This window comes from Engystomops pustulosus, chromosome 10, assembly GCF_040894005.1.
Source record: "Engystomops pustulosus chromosome 10, aEngPut4.maternal, whole genome shotgun sequence".
NCBI classification, from domain to species: Eukaryota; Metazoa; Chordata; class Amphibia; order Anura; family Leptodactylidae; genus Engystomops; species Engystomops pustulosus.
The window spans coordinates 103,523,979-103,541,103 of record NC_092420.1 but is presented as its reverse complement, the minus strand read 5'-3'; the positions used below and the strand labels follow the sequence as shown (position 1 = coordinate 103,541,103).

At 54.5% G+C, this 17,125-nt stretch overlaps 1 protein-coding gene across 1 annotated transcript in view; it reads left to right on the top strand.

Annotated features, from left to right (window-relative positions):
- PODN (podocan) overlaps positions 1 to 17,125 on the top strand; it is a 43,133-nt gene that overhangs the window by 11,090 nt on the left and 14,918 nt on the right. Inside the window, exons 2-4 of the mRNA XM_072128351.1 lie at positions 2,951 to 3,203; positions 3,749 to 3,842; positions 4,101 to 4,165. Coding sequence (XP_071984452.1) covers positions 2,955 to 3,203; positions 3,749 to 3,842; positions 4,101 to 4,165 — 408 coding nt within the window. The 5' untranslated portion in view covers positions 2,951 to 2,954. The remainder of the gene's footprint in view (positions 1 to 2,950; positions 3,204 to 3,748; positions 3,843 to 4,100; positions 4,166 to 17,125) is intronic.

The window sequence follows — 17,125 nt, the reverse complement described above, 5'->3', positions numbered from 1 at the left end:
AGCTAATATAGTAACAGTGCCCCACAGCAGCCAATATAGTAACAGTGGCCCCACAGCAGCTAATATAGTAACAGTGGCCCCACAGCAGCAAATATAGTAACAGTGGCCCAACAGCAGCAAATATAGTAACAGTGGCCCCACAGCAGCCAATATAGTAACAGTGCCCCACAGCAGCTAATATAGTAACAGTGCCCCACAGCAGCCAATATAGTAACAGTGCCCCCACAGCAGCCAATATAGTAACAGTGGCCCCACAGCAGCAAATATAGTAACAGTGGCCCAACAGCAGCAAATATAGTAACAGTGGCCCCACAGCAGCCAATATAGTAACAGTGGCCCCACAGCAGCCAATATAGTAACAGTGGCCCCACAGCAGCCAATATAGTAACAGTGCCACCACAGCAGCCAATATAGTAACAGTGCCCCACAGCAGCCAATATAGTAACAGTGGCCCCACAGCAGCCAATATAGTAACAGTGCCCCACAGCAGCTAATATAGTAACAGTGCCCCACAGCAGCCAATATAGTAACAGTGCCCCACAGCAGCTAATATAGTAACAGTGCCCCACAGCAGCCAATATAGTAACAGTGCCCCACAGCAGCTAATATAGTAACAGTGCCCCACAGCAGCCAATATAGTAACAGTGCCCCACAGCAGCTAATATAGTAACAGTGCCCCACAGCAGCCAATATAGTAACAGTGGCCCCACAGCAGCTAATATAGTAACAGTGGCCCCACAGCAGCAAATATAGTAACAGTGGCCCAACAGCAGCAAATATAGTAACAGTGGCCCCACAGCAGCCAATATAGTAACAGTGCCCCACAGCAGCTAATATAGTAACAGTGCCCCACAGCAGCCAATATAGTAACAGTGCCCCCACAGCAGCCAATATAGTAACAGTGGCCCCACAGCAGCAAATATAGTAACAGTGGCCCAACAGCAGCAAATATAGTAACAGTGGCCCCACAGCAGCCAATATAGTAACAGTGGCCCCACAGCAGCCAATATAGTAACAGTGGCCCCACAGCAGCCAATATAGTAACAGTGCCCCCACAGCAGCCAATATAGTAACAGTGGCCCCACAGCAGCCAATATAGTAACAGTGCCCCCACAGCAGCCAATATAGTAACAGTGGCCCCACAGCAGCCAATATAGTAACAGTGGCCCCACAGCAGCCAATATAGTAACAGTGCCCCACAGCAGCCAATATAGTAACAGTGCCCCCACAGCAGCCAATATAGTAACAGTGGCCCCACAGCAGCCAATATAGTAACAGTGCCCCCACAGCAGCCAATATAGTAACAGTGCCCCCACAGCAGCCAATATAGTAACAGTGCCCCACAGCAGCCAATATAGTAACAGTGCCCCCACAGCAGCCAATATAGTAACAGTGCCCCACAGCAGCCAATATAGTAACAGTGGCCCCACAGCATCCAATATAGTAACAGTGGCCCCACAGCAGCCAATATAGTAACAGTGGCCCCACAGCAGCCAATATAGCAACAGTGGCCCCACAGCAGCTAATATAGTAACAGTGGCCCCACAGCAGCAAATATAGTAACAGTGGCCCCACAGCAGCCAATATAGTAACAGTGGCCCCACAGCAGCCAATATAGTAACAGTGGCCCCACAGCAGCCAATATAGTAACAGTGGCCCCACAGCAGCCAATATAGTAACAGTGGCCCCACAGCAGCCAATATAGTAACAGTGGCCCCACAGCAGCCAATATAGTAACAGTGGCCCCACAGCAGCCAATATAGTAACAGTGGCCCCACAGCAGCCAATATAGTAACAGTGGCCCCACAGCAGCTAATATAGTAACAGTGGCCCCACAGCAGCAAATATAGTAACAGTGGCCCCACAGCAGCCAATATAGTAACAGTGGCCCCACAGCAGCCAATATAGTAACAGTGGCCCCACAGCAGCCAATATAGTAACAGTGGCCCCACAGCAGCTAATATAGTAACAGTGGCCCCACAGCAGCCAATATAGTAACAGTGGCCCCACAGCAGCCAATATAGTAACAGTGCCACCACAGCAGCCAATATAGTAACAGTGCCCCCACATCAGCCAATATAGTAACAGTGCCCCCACATCAGCCAATATAGTAACAGTGCCCCCACAGCAGCCAATATAGTAATCGTGCTCCCACAGTAGCCAATATAGTAACCGTGCTCCCACAGTAGCCAATACAGTAACCGTGCTCCCACAGTAGCCAATACAGTAACCGTGCTCCCACAGTAGCCAATATAGTAACCGTGCTCCCACAGTAGCCAATATAGTAACAGTGGCCCCACAGCAGCTAATATAGTAACAGTGCCCCCACAGGAGCCAATATAGTAACAGTGCCCCCACAGCAGCCAATATAGTAACAGTGGCCCCACAGCAGCCAATATAGTAACAGTGCCCCCACAGCAGCTAATATAGTAACAGTGCCCCCACAGCAGCCAATATAGTAACAGTGCCCCCACAGCAGCCAATATAGTAACAGTGGCCCCACAGCAGCCAATATAGTAACAGTGGCCCAACAGCAGCAAATATAGTAACAGTGCCCCCACAGCAGCCAATATAGTAACAGTGCCCCCACAGCAGCCAATATAGTAACAGTGCCCCCACAGCAGCCAATATAGTAACCGTGCTCCCACAGTAGCCAATACAGTAACCGTGCTCCCACAGTAGCCAATACAGTAACCGTGCTCCCACAGTAGCCAATATAGTAACAGTGGCCTCACAGCAGCTAATATAGTAACAGTGGCCCCACAGCAGCTAATATAGTAACAGTGCCCCCACAGCAGCCAATATAGTAACAGTGCCCCCACAGCAGCCAATATAGTAACAGTGCCCCCACAGGAGACAATTTAGCCCCAGTCCCCCCGCAGGAGACAATTGGTGGTGGCTCCATGTCTCCCGCTTCTTAAACTCTAACCTTGTGTTTTATTGTCTTCAGTGCGATGCGTCTCTGTGGTTTGGCTTTTCTTGTTACGCTCCTGCTGATCTCCTCACATGGAGTACAAGGAGAAGAAGAGGAGGAGGAGGAAGAAGAGGAAGAGGAGGACATCTTCACCCTGGTGACCGCTGCCCCCTTAGAGTGTCCCAAGGACTGTTCCTGTACCCAAGAAGGGGCGGTGAACTGCGCCGGGGTGGACCTGAAGGAGTTTCCCGCTGATCTGCCGGAGATTACTAACCATCTATCTCTGCAGGTAACTGGGATGTTGTTGGGGAAAATGAGATACATTGAGATACAATGAGATACAATGAGTAGATGAGATACATTGTGATACAATGAGATACAATGAGTAGATGAGATACATTTAGATACAATGAGTAGATGAGATACATTGAGATACAATGAGTAGATGAGATACATTGTGATACAATGAGATACAATGAGTAGATGAGATACATTGAGATACAATGAGATACAATGAGTAGATGAGATAAATTGAGATACATTGAGATACAATGAGTAGATGAGATACATTGAGATACAATGAGTAGATGAGATACATTGTGATACAATGAGATACAATGAGTAGATGAGATACAATGAGATACAATGAGATACAATGAGTAGATGAGATAAATTGAGATACATTGAGATACAATGAGTAGATGAGATACATTGAGATACAATGAGTAGGTGAGGTGTATGTGTCTATGATGGGGAAGGGGGTCTTCTATATCCAGATGGTGGACAAAGCTGTGACCTTAGATATTAATGATGATTTTTTTTGAATTTACACAGAATAATCGGATAGAAGATATCCCCCCAGAAGATCTGCTCCGACTTTACAGACTGGAGACCCTGAACTTACAGAACAATCGACTTACGTCACGAGGTGAGAAACGTAACTGATAAAAATAGCCAGAGACGTAATCTAAAGCTCCTGACCCCCTGTGAAATCTACTGGCCACATGAGTCATGTATTATACTCAGGGGGCACCTGCCATATGGTGATGTGAGATAATCGCCTCAGGCGGCGTCTCCTGCTGCACCATGGGGGGCGGCATCTTGTGCACCAGCATTATACTAGGTTCACCCCTGATTATACTAGACAGACAGAAAGGTTGACCCATCTCCTCTTACCTTCCTCTAGGACTCCCGGATGATCTCTTTGAACAGCTAGAGAGCCTGAGCTATCTATACTTGGCCAATAATAAGGTAAGGCCTCCGTCTCTTATGATTAGAGATGAGCAAATATATTCGATGCAGTTTTCTTACAAATCTCCAGATTTTAAGGCACCAAATGAATTATGAATATATCAAATCTTGTATGTACCATAATAATGGAAGTCTAACGGATCCCAAGATTTCCATTATTGTTATTATCGAATGAACAAGAAATTCTGTAGGAGTTCAGCTCTTAGGAAAGGTGAATGCAGCTCTGGATGGGGTGACCCTAAACCTTCTCCGCCTCATCTAGTAGTGATGAATGAGGATACAGTGGCTTCTCTGTGCAGTGTAGACACTAATTTTAATTGTCAGGTCCTGTTTTGTAGCAGATAACTGCTGCTCCCTATCTTGTCACAAGTGGTGATGCATGAGGCAAAAGGCTCAACTGGACTCATAGCTGGTGCACACCTGGGTACAGGCTGTAATTCAGGGGTGTAAATGTTTGCTTATGGAGTAGATTACTATAGGTAGATAATCCACTTGATGAACACATACATGGCGCAAGCCATTCCCTCCATTAAAGGGATCTTTCCCACAAAACCCCTCTTTAATTTTTATGGTAGGTAGTTCACAGACCAAAAAAATATCTCTATGAGAGTTGCCTGATCCAGGTGCACTGGAACATATTAGTAATAAGAAGTAAAGAAAGGTCTTACTGGAGGAACGTGTCCTAGAGAAGCAATGTGAGGAGAAGCTGACGCCGGATGCTGGGCATGAGAGCTGGCCGGGGCTCACGTTGTTACAGATGAGAGCTGGCCGGGAGCTCACGTTGTTACAGATGAGAGCTGGCCGAGGGCTCACGTTGTTACAGATGAGAGCTGGCCGGGGCTCGCGGTGTTACAGATGAGAGCTGGCCGGGGGCTCACGTTGTTACAGATGAGAGCTGGCCGGGAGCTCACGTTGTTACAGATGAGGGCTGGCCGGGGCTCGCGGTGTTACAGATGAGAGCTGGCCGGGGGCTCACGTTGTTACAGATGAGAGCTGGCCGGGAGCTCACGTTGTTACAGATGAGAGCTGGCCGAGGGCTCACGTTGTTACAGATGAGAGCTGGCCGGGGCTCGCGGTGTTACAGATGAGAGCTGGCCGGGGGCTCACGTTGTTACAGATGAGAGCTGGCCGGGGCTCACGTTGTTACAGATGAGAGCTGGCCGGGGGATCACATTGTTACTGATGAGAGCTGGCCGGGGGCTCACGATGTTACAGATGAGAGCTGGCGGGGGACTCACATTGTTACAGATGAGAGCTGGCCGGGGGCTCACGTTGTTACAGATGAGAGCTGGCCGGGGGCTCACGTTGTTACAGATGAGAGCTGGCCGAGGGCTCACGTTGTTACAGATGAGAGCTGGCCGGGGGATCACGTTGTTACAGATGAGAGCTGGCCGGGGGCTCACGTTGTTAAAGATGAGAGCTGGCCGGGGGCTCACGTTGTTACTGATGAGAGCTGGCCGGGGGCTCACGATGTTACAGATGAGAACTGGCCGGGGACTCACATTGTTACAGATGAGAGCTGGCCGGGGGCTCACATTGTTACAGATGAGAGCTGGCCGGGGGCTCACGTTGTTACTGATGAGAGCTGGCCGGGAGCTCACGGTGTTACAGATGAGAACTGGCCGGGGACTCACATTGTTACAGATGAGAGCTGGCCGGGGGCTCACGATGTTACAGATGAGAGCTGGCCGGGGGCTCACGTTGTTACAGATGAGAGCTGGCCGGGGGCTCACGTTGTTACAGATGAGAACTGTCCGGGGGCTCACGTTGTTACAGAAGAGAGCTGGCCGGGGGATCACGTTGTTACAGATGAGAGCTGGCCGGGGGCTCACGTTGTTACAGATGAGAGTTGGCCGAGGGCTCACGTTGTTACTGATGAGAGCTGGCCGGGGGCTCGCGGTGTTACAGATGAGAGCTGGCCGGGGGATCACGTTGTTACAGATGAGAACTGTCCGGGGGCTCACGTTGTTACAGATGAGAGCTGGCCGGGGCTCACGTTGTTACAGATGAGAGCTGGCCGGGGGCTCGCGGTGTTACAGATGAGAGCTGGCCGGGGGATCACGTTGTTACAGATGAGAGCTGGCCGGGAGCTCACGTTGTTACAGATGAGAGCTGGCCGGGAGCTCACGGTGTTACAGATGAGAGCTGGCCGGGGGCTCACGGTGTTACAGATGAGAGCTGGCCGGGGCTCACATTGTTACAGGTGAGAGCGGGCCGGGAGCTCACGTTGTTACAGATGAGAGCTGGCCGGGGGCTCGCGGTGTTACAGATGAGAGCTGGCCGGGGGCTCACGTTGTTACTGATGAGAGCTGGCCGTGGGCTCACGTTGTTACAGATGAGAGCTGGCCGGAAGCTCACGTTGTTACAGATGAGAGCTGGCCGGGAGCTCACGTTGTTACTGATGAGAGCTGGCCGTGGGATTACGTTGTTACAGATGAGAGCTGGCCGGTGGATCACGTTGTTACAGATGAGAGCTGGCCGTGGGCTCACGTTGTTACAGATGAGAGCTGGCCGGAAGCTCACGTTGTTACAGATGAGAGCTGGCCGGGTGCTCACGTTGTTACAGATGAGAGCTGGCCGGAAGCTCACGTTGTTACAGATGAGAGCTGGCCGGGGGCTCACGTTGTTACAGATGAGAGCTGGCCGGGAGCTCACGTTGTTACTGATGAGAGCTGGCCGTGGGATTACGTTGTTACAGATGAGAGCAGGCCGGGGGCTCACGTTGTTACAGATGAGAGCTGGCCGGGAGCTCACGTTGTTACTGATGAGAGCTGGCCGTGGGATTACGTTGTTACAGATGAGAGCTGGCCGGTGGATCACGTTGTTACAGATGAGAGCTGGCCGGGGGATCACGGTGTTACAGATGAGAGCTGGCCGGGGGATCACGGTGTTACAGAGGAGAGCTGGCCGGGGGCTCACGTTGTTACAGATGACAGCTGGCCGGGGGATCACGTTGTTACAGATGAGAGCTGGCCGGGAGCTCACGTTGTTACTGATGACAGCTGGCCGGGGGCTCACGTTGTTACAGATGAGACCTGGCCAGGGGCTCACGTTGTTACAGATGAGAGCTGGCCGGGGGCTCACGTTGTTATAGATGAGAGCTGGCCGGGAGCTCACGTTGTTACTGATGAGAGCTGGCCGTGGGCTCACGTTGTTACAGATGAGAGCTGGCCGGGAGCTCACGTTGTTACTGATGAGAGCTGGCCGTGGGATTACGTTGTTACAGATGAGAGCTGGCCGGGGGCTCACATTGTTACAGATGAGAGCTGGCCGGGAGCTCACGTTGTTACAGATGAGAGATGGCCGGGGGATCACGTTGTTACAGATGAGAGCTGGCCGTGGGATTACGTTGTTACAGATGAGAGCTGGCCGGGGCTCACGTTGTTATAGATGAGAGCTGGCCGGGGGCTCACGTTGTTACAGATGAGGGCTGGCCGGGGGCTCACGTTGTTACAGATGAGAGCTGGCCGGGAGGTCACGGTGTTACAGATGAGAGCTGGCCGGGGGATCACGTTGTTACAGATGAGAGCTGGCCGGGGGATCTCGTTGTTACAGATGAGAGCTGGCCGGGGGCTCACGTTGTTACAGGTGAGAGCTGGCCGGGGAATCACGTTGTTACAGATGAGAGCTGGCCGGGGGATCACATTGTTACAGATGAGAGCTGGCCGGGAGCTCACGTTGTTACAGATGAGAGATGGCCGGGGGATCACGTTGTTACAGATGAGAGCTGGCCGTGGGATTACGTTGTTACAGATGAGGGCTGGCCGGGGGCTCACGTTGTTACAGATGAGAGCTGGCCGGGAGGTCACGGTGTTACAGATGAGAGCTGGCCGGGGGATCACGTTGTTACAGATGAGAGCTGGCCGGGGGATCTCGTTGTTACAGATGAGAGCTGGCCGGGGGCTCACGTTGTTACAGGTGAGAGCTGGCCGGGGAATCACGTTGTTACAGATGAGAGCTGGCCGGGGGATCACGGTGTTACAGATGAGAGCTGGCCGGGGGCTCACGGTGTTACAGATGAGAGCTGGCCGGGGGCTCACGTTGTTACAGATGAGAGCTGGCCGGGGGATCACGTTGTTACAGATGAGAGCTGGCCGGGGGCTCGCGGTGTTACAGATGAGAGCTGGCCGGGGGATCACGTTGTTACAGATGAGAGCTGGCCGGGGGCTCACGTTGTTACAGATGAGAGCTGGCCGGGGGCTCACGTTGTTACAGATGAGAGCTGGCCGGGGGATCACGTTGTTACAGATGAGAGCTGGCCGGGGGCTCGCGGTGTTACAGATGAGAGATGGCCGGGGGATCACGTTGTTACAGATGAGAGCTGGCCGGGGGCTCGCGGTGTTACAGATGAGAACTGTCCGGGGGCTCACGTTGTTACAGAAGAGAGCTGGCCGGGGGATCACATTGTTACAGATGAGAACTGTCCGGGGGCTCACGTTGTTACTGATGAGAGCTGGCCGGGGGCTCACGTTGTTACTGATGAGAGCTGGCCGGGGGCTAGTGATGTTGCAGATGAGAACTGTCCGGGGGCTCACGTTGTTACAGATGAGAGCTGGCCGGGGCTCACGTTGTTACAGATGAGAGCTGGCCGGGGGCTCGCGGTGTTACAGATGAGAGCTGGCCGGGGGATCACGTTGTTACAGATGAGAGCTGGCCGGGAGCTCACGTTGTTACAGATGAGAGCTGGCCGGGAGCTCACGGTGTTACAGATGAGAGCTGGCCGGGGGCTCACGGTGTTACAGATGAGAGCTGGCCGGGGCTCACATTGTTACAGGTGAGAGCGGGCCGGGAGCTCACGTTGTTACAGATGAGAGCTGGCCGGGGGCTCGCGGTGTTACAGATGAGAGCTGGCCGGGGGCTCACGTTGTTACAGATGAGAGCTGGCCGGGAGCTCACGTTGTTACTGATGAGAGCTGGCCGTGGGATTACGTTGTTACAGATGAGAGCTGGCCGGTGGATCACGTTGTTACAGATGAGAGCTGGCCGGGGGATCACGGTGTTACAGATGAGAGCTGGCCGGGGGATCACGGTGTTACAGAGGAGAGCTGGCCGGGGGCTCACGTTGTTACAGATGAGAGCTGGCCGGGGGATCACGTTGTTACAGATGAGAGCTGGCCGGGAGCTCACGTTGTTACTGATGAGAGCTGGCCGGGGGCTCACGTTGTTACAGATGAGAGCTGGCCGGGGGCTCACGTTGTTACAGATGAGAGCTGGCCGGGGGATCACGTTGTTACCGATGAGAGCTGGCCGGGAGCTCACGTTGTTACTGATGAGAGCTGGCCGTGGGCTCACGTTGTTACAGATGAGAGCTGGCCGGGAGCTCACGTTGTTACTGATGAGAGCTGGCCGTGGGATTACGTTGTTACAGATGAGAGCTGGCCGGGGGCTCACATTGTTACAGATGAGAGCTGGCCGGGAGCTCACGTTGTTACAGATGAGAGCTGGCCGGGGGCTCACGTTGTTACAGATGAGAGATGGCCGGGGGATCACGTTGTTACAGATGAGAGCTGGCCGTGGGATTACGTTGTTACAGATGAGAGCTGGCCGGGGCTCACGTTGTTATAGATGAGAGCTGGCCGGGGGCTCACGTTGTTACAGATGAGGGCTGGCCGGGGGCTCACGTTGTTACAGATGAGAGCTGGTCGGGAGCTCACGGTGTTACAGATGAGAGCTGGCCGGGGGATCACGTTGTTACAGATGAGAGCTGGCCGGGGGATCACGTTGTTACAGATGAGAGCTGGCCGGGGGCTCACGTTGTTACAGGTGAGAGCTGGCCGGGGAATCACGTTGTTACAGATGAGAGCTGGCCGGGGGATCACGGTGTTACAGATGAGAGCTGGCCGGGGGCTCACGGTGTTACAGATGAGAGCTGGCCGGGGGCTCACGTTGTTACAGATGAGAGCTGGCCGGGGGATCACGGTGTTACAGATGAGAGCTGGCCGGGGGCTCACGTTGTTACAGATGAGAGCTGGCCGGGGGATCACGTTGTTACAGATGAGAGCTGGCCGGGGGCTCGCGGTGTTACAGATGAGAGATGGCCGGGGGATCACGTTGTTACAGATGAGAGCTGGCCGGGGGCTCGCGGTGTTACAGATGAGAACTGTCCGGGGGCTCACGTTGTTACAGAAGAGAGCTGGCCGGGGGATCACATTGTTACAGATGAGAACTGTCCGGGGGCTCACATTGTTACTGATGAGAGCTGGCCGGGGGCTCACGTTGTTACTGATGAGAGCTGGCCGGGGGCTAGTGATGTTGCAGATGAGAGCTGGCCGGGGGCTCACGTTGTTACAGATGAGAGCTGGCCGGGGGCTCACGTTGTTACAGATGAGAGCTGGCCAGGGGCTCACGTTGTTACTGATGAGAGCTGGCCGGGGGCTAGTGATGTTACAGATGAGCGCTGGCCGGGGGATCACGTTGTTACAGATGAGAGCTGGCCGGGGACTCACATTGTTACAGATGAGAGCTGGCCGGGGGCTCACGTTGTTACAGATGAGAGCTGGCCGGGAGCTCACGTTGTTACAGATGAGAGCTGGCCGGGGGATCACATTGTTACAGATGAGAGCTGGCCGGGGGCTCGCGGTGTTACAGATGAGAGCTGGCCGGGGGCTCACGTTGTTACAGATGAGAGCTGGCCGGGGGCTCACGTTGTTACAGATGAGAGCTGGCCGGGGGATCACGTTGTTACAGATGAGAGCTGGCCGGGGGATCACGTTGTTACAGATGAGAGCTGGCCGGGAGCTCACGTTGTTACAGATGAGAGCTGGCCGGGGGCTCACGTTGTTACAGATGAGAGCTGGCCGGGGGATCACGTTGTTACAGATGAGAGCTGGCCGGGAGCTCACGTTGTTACAGATGAGAGCTGGCCGGGGGATCACGTTGTTACAGATGAGAGCTGGCCGGGGGATCACGATGTTACAGATGAGAGCTGGCCGGGGGCTCACGGTGTTACAGATGAGAGCTGGCCGGGGATCACGTTGTTACAGATGAGAGCTGGCCGGGGGCTCACGTTGTTACAGATGAGAGCTGGCCGGGGGCTCACATCGTTACAGATGAGAGCTGGCCGGGGGATCACGTTGTTACAGATGAGAGCTGGCCGGGGGCTCACGTCGTTACAGATGAGAGCTGGCCGGGGCTCACGTTGTTACAGATGAGGGCTGGCCGGGGGCTCGCGTTGTTACAGATGAGAGCTGGCCGGGGCTCACGTTGTTACAGATGAGAGCTGGCCGGGGGCTAGTGATGTTACAGATGAGAGCTGGCCGGGGGCTCACGTTGTTACAGATGAGAGCTGGCCGGGGGCTCACGTTGTTACAGATGAGAGCTGGCCGGGGCTCACGTTGTTACAGATGAGAGCTGGCCGGGAGCTCACGTTGTTACAGATGAGGGCTGGCCGGGAGCTCACGTTGTTACAAATGAGGGCTGGCCGAGGGCTCACGTTGTTACAGATGAGAGCTGGCCGGGGGCTCACGTTGTTACAGATGAGAGCTGGCCGGGGGATCACGTTGTTACAGATGAGGACTGGCCGGGGGCTCACTTTGTTACAGATGAGAGCTGGCCGAGGGCTCACGTTGTTACAGATGAGAGCTGGCCGGGAGCTCACGTTGTTACAGATGAGAGCTGGCCGGGAGCTCACGTTGTTACAGATGAGGGCTGGCCGGGAGCTCACGTTGTTACAAATGAGGGCTGGCCGAGGGCTCACGTTGTTACAGATGAGAGCTGGCCGGGGGCTCACGTTGTTACAGATGAGAGCTGGCCGGGGGATCACGTTGTTACAGATGAGGACTGGCCGGTGGCTCACTTTGTTACAGATGAGAGCTGGCCGAGGGCTCACGTTGTTACAGATGAGAGCTGGCCGGGAGCTCACGTTGTTACAGATGAGAGCTGGCCGGGAGCTCACGTTGTTACAGATGAGAGCTGGCCGGGGCTCACGTTGTTACAGATGAGAGCTGGCCGGAGCTCACGTTGTTTCAGATGAGAGCTGGCCGGGAGCTCACGGTGTTACAGATGAGAGCTGGCCGGGGGTTCACGTTGTTACAGATGAGAGCTGGCCGGGAGCTCACGGTGTTACAGATGAGAGCTGGCCGGGGGATCACGTTGTTACAGAGGAGAGCTGGCTGGGGGCTCACGTTGTTACAGATGAGAGCTGGCCGGGGGATCACGTTGTTACAGATGAGAGCTGGCCGGGGGCTCACATTGTTACAGATGAGAGCTGGCCGGGGGATCACGGTGTTACTGATGAGAGCTGGCCGGGGGCTCGCGTTGTTACAGATGAGAGCTGGCCGGGAGCTCACTTTGTTACAGATGAGAGCTGGCCGAGGGCTCACGTTGTTACAGATGAGAGCTGGCCGGGAGCTCACGTTGTTACAGATGAGAGCTGGCCGGGGCTCACGTTGTTACAGATGAGAGCTGGCCGGAGCTCACGTTGTTTCAGATGAGAGCTGGCCGGGAGCTCACGGTGTTACAGATGAGAGCTGGCCGGGGGATCACGTTGTTACAGATGAGAGCTGGCCGGGAGCTCACGGTGTTACAGATGAGAGCTGGCCGGGGGATCACGTTGTTACAGATGAGAGCTGGCCGGGAGCTCACGTTGTTACAGATGAGAGCTGGCCGGGGCTCACGTTGTTACAGATGAGAGCTGGCCGGGGGCTCACATTGTTACAGATGAGAGCTGGCCGGGGGATCACGTTGTTACAGATGAGAGCTGGCCGGGGGCTCACGTTGTTACAGATGAGAGCTGGCCGGGGGATCACGTTGTTACAGATGAGGACTGGCCGGGGGCTCACTTTGTTACAGATGAGAGCTGGCCGAGGGCTCACGTTGTTACAGATGAGAGCTGGCCGGGAGCTCACGGTGTTACAGATGAGAGCTGGCCGGGGCTCACGTTGTTACAGATGAGAGCTGGCCGGAGCTCACGTTGTTTCAGATGAGAGCTGGCCGGGGGATCACGGTGTTACAGATGAGAGCTGGCCGGGGGCTAGTGATGTTTCAGATGAGAGCTGGCCGGGGGATCACGTTGTTACAGATGAGAGCTGGCCGGGGGATCACGTTGTTACAGATGAGAGCTGGCCGGGGGCTCACGTTGTTACAGATGAGAGCTGGCCGGGGGCTCACGTTGTTACAGATGAGAGCTGGCCGGGGGCTCACGTTGTTACAGATGAGAGCTGGCCGGGGATCACGTTGTTACAGATGAGAGCTGGCCGGGGGATCACGGTGTTACAGATGAGAGCTGGCCGGGGGCTAGTGATGTTACAGATGAGAGCTGGCCGGGGGCTCACGGTGTTACAGATGAGAGCTGGCCGGGGGATCACGGTGTTACAGATGAGAGCTGCCCGGGGGCTCACGTTGTTACAGATGAGAGCTGGCCGGGGCTCACGTTGTTACAGATGAGAGCTGGCCGGGGGCTAGTGATGTTACAGATGAGAGCTGGCCGGGGGATCACGTTGTTACAGATGAGAGCTGTCCGGGGGATCACGTTGTTACAGATGAGAGCTGGCCGGGGGCTAGTGATGTTACAGATGAGAGCTGGCCGGGGGCTCACGTTGTTACAGATGAGAGCTGGCCGGGGGCTCACGTTGTTACAGATGAGAGCTGGCCGGGGGCTCACGTTGTTACAGATGAGAGCTGGCCGGGGGCTCACGTTGTTACAGATGAGAGCTGGACGGGGGCTCGCGGTGTTACAGATGAGAGCTGGCCGGGGATCACGGTGTTACAGATGAGAGCTGGCCGGGAGCTCACGTTGTTACAGATGAGAGCTGGCCGGGGGCTCACGTTGTTACAGATGAGAGCTGGCCGGGGGCTCACGTTGTTACAGATGAGAGCTGGCCGGGGGCTCACATTGTTACAGATGAGAGCTGGACGGGGGCTCGCGGTGTTACAGATGAGAGCTGGCCGGGGATCACGGTGTTACAGATGAGAGCTGGCCGGGAGCTCACGTTGTTACAGATGAGAGCTGGCCGGGGGCTCACGTTGTTACAGATGAGAGCTGGCCGGGGGCTCACGTTGTTACAGATGAGAGCTGGCCGGGAGCTCACGTTGTTACAGATGAGAGCTGGCCGGGAGCTCACGTTGTTACTGATGAGAGCTGGCCGGGGGCTCACGTTGTTACAGATGAGAGCTGGCCGGGGGCTCACGTTGTTACAGATGAGAGCTGGCCGGGGGCTCACGTTGTTACAGATGAGAGCTGGCCGGGGATCACGTTGTTACAGATGAGAGCTGGCCGGGAGCTCACGTTGTTACTGATGAGAGCTGGCCGGGAGCTCACGTTGTTACAGATGAGAGCTGGCCGGGGGCTTGTGATGTTGCAGAGCTGTTACCCTGTCATTACACTCTGCGTGGCGACGCTCCAGGATTGGCACCAAAAATGTTCTTGGAAGCCTGAAGGAAACAAACATTAGAATGTGAAATCACTGGCGCTTGTGGAACGGCCATGCGGTAGGAACATTAACTTACTAACCTATTTGGGATATGTCTTGGCTTTGTCTGTAGTGATGTAGACTCTTCCCAGTCAGGAGGAAAGTGCAAGCTCCGTGGTTCCTCTAATTATTACCATCAGTAGAGAAAAACTAGCTAGAAGATTATGGAGACACCTCGAGGGCCAGCCGGGGTCAGACTGAGGAATAGTCAGAACTACTTGTTCCAGCACAGCCCCACCTGTCCTTACATGATGAGGTCACATGCACCGATCACATGACCTCTGTGGCCAATCACATGATGATGCATGATGATGTCATCACTACAGGACCACCTGGGGTGGATGGTGCTGATGATTTAAGGGGATGAACATAAGTTTTATAATTATTTTATACCAAAACCTGACAACAGGTTTGTGGCCCCTGAATAATTAGTATTAGCTTCAAGATTTGATCATTCGTCCCTGCATTAAACACGATTAGAACTTTGAAGTTGTAGTAAAAGCCTGAATATAATGTGGTCTGTCCTCAGCTTCACCGGTGCTCAATGATTACATGAAAACTAACAGTATCATGTGCTGATCCAGAGGAACATCCTGTATTATATGCTGGGTTTTGTAGAAAGCTGGGTGGTTTCCTCTTGGAGCTTAGTTGTGTGCCATGTGTGGGTTGAGTGATGGATGAGCAATCAAGTCAGCTGCTGGGGCGACGTCCAGGAATTCCTCATATTCCTGCTGGTGGTTAGCTCCCTTTGATCCTTGTGATTATACCTTTTGTATGGGGGTCCTCTGCAGAGAGGTCGGACTGTATCCAGCAGGGGCCAAGGGAGAGTTGGTAACAGTTACTGTGATAACGGCCCCGGGGGCCATGGTACTCACATCTGAGGGGGTCCTCTGGAGGTCCGGAATCGGAGCACTAATAATGGAGAGGATCGTCCCAGCCGGAGATGATGGCTGCTGGGGATGGTTCGCCACTTGCGCAGAGAAGGTCGGCAGCGGAGGAATGCAGTGCGGGTAGAGAGCGACGCTTCATTACCGAGCGGAGGTAAGCGGTTTGCATTTCTGGATGCAGGGCTCTTGTGTCGGCTCTCCAGGTGGTGCGCATGCGGTCGGCAGGTTCGGTCGTGGCCTGCGCCGAAATCCAAAATGGCCGATTAACCTCTCCTATGCTGGATGGCGGCTGCGCTGACTCTGAGGTACCTCGTGGTCTCTCACTGGCGTTGCAGTGCGGGAGAGTTTTGCGCAGAGGGCGGGGCTTGAGTCCTTCCCGCCAGGAGCTCGGGCGGGCTGAATCTTCTCCTGCGGCACAGAGCAGGGCGCGGAGCTTAGCCCATGCAGACTGAGTTCCTGCCAGTGATTTTTGGAAGCTGGAATTACTTGCTGTGTAACAGAGTTTTGCAGTGGGTAACCCCTTCAGCGCTGCAGCAGTGGCTCTTTCAGCAGATTTAGCAGACACAGTTCTTTGCAGGGATTAACCTCATAGGTGCCGGAGCAGCAACGAAACACAGGCTTTCTTGTAAATCACAATCACCTGGGCCCTAACCCGGATGGCAGCAAAGTCTATAGTGCCAGTATAAGGCACAAGAGTCTATGCCACTTGCATCATCCCCCACCGGGGCCTTCTCTTGGGGCCTGGAGGCAGCCGGGGCCCAGAATACCGGAGTGGCTGGCGGTTGCGGCCTGGGCCACGCTGTGGTCACGGTGCTTGGTATGGGGACCGGAGGGTTGTACTACAGCCTGGCAGCTCTCCAGCAGGGGGTGTGTGCAAGAAATATGGAGGGAGAGGCTGATGTACTGGTTCTCCCTGGGGAAACCCCTGAGTGTCTGTAAGATAAGTCCCTGGGTAGTGGATGGGGAGCCCGTAGTGGTAACAGCCATATCCAGGGATCAGACGGAAGCAACGTTGCGCAAATCAACTTTATTGAACAGGTAGCAGGCAACGAGCCAAACGATAACAGCAGATTCTGGTGCTGGAGGGACGTGGAGAGGGGTCCTCAGGAATAGGCACCAGCCCGGTAGTAGATGCAGCCTGGGAGAATTTGGATGAAGCTGGGTCTAAACTGTGGAAGCTGCAGCTCTGAGTCTCCTGACTATGGTCCTGGGACCCGGTCCTGTTGCTATCCCCGCTGAGCGTTGTCCAACGAGGATTCAGGTCTGCTGCGATTCACTAAGATCCTGCATGTCTCGCTTCCCCACTCAGGTCCCCGGAGTTCACCTTCTTCTTGCACCTGATATCCTGCATGTCTCGCTTCCCCACTCAGGTCCCCGGAGTTCACCTTCTTCTTGCACCTGATATCCTGCATGTCTCGCTTCCCCGCTCAGGTCCCCGGAGTTCACCTTCTTCTTCCTGGTGCGTGTAAGAGCATTGCCCGTGTATAATGCGCTGTGCGGGGAGTCACTAAGATCCTGCTCCCGATATCCTGCATGTGTCGCTTCCCCGTTCAGGTCCCTGGAGTTCACCTTCTTCTTGCACCTGATATCCTGCATGTGTCGCTTCCCCGCTCAGGTCCCCGGAGTTCACCTTCTTCTTCCTGGTGCATGTAAGAGCATTGCCC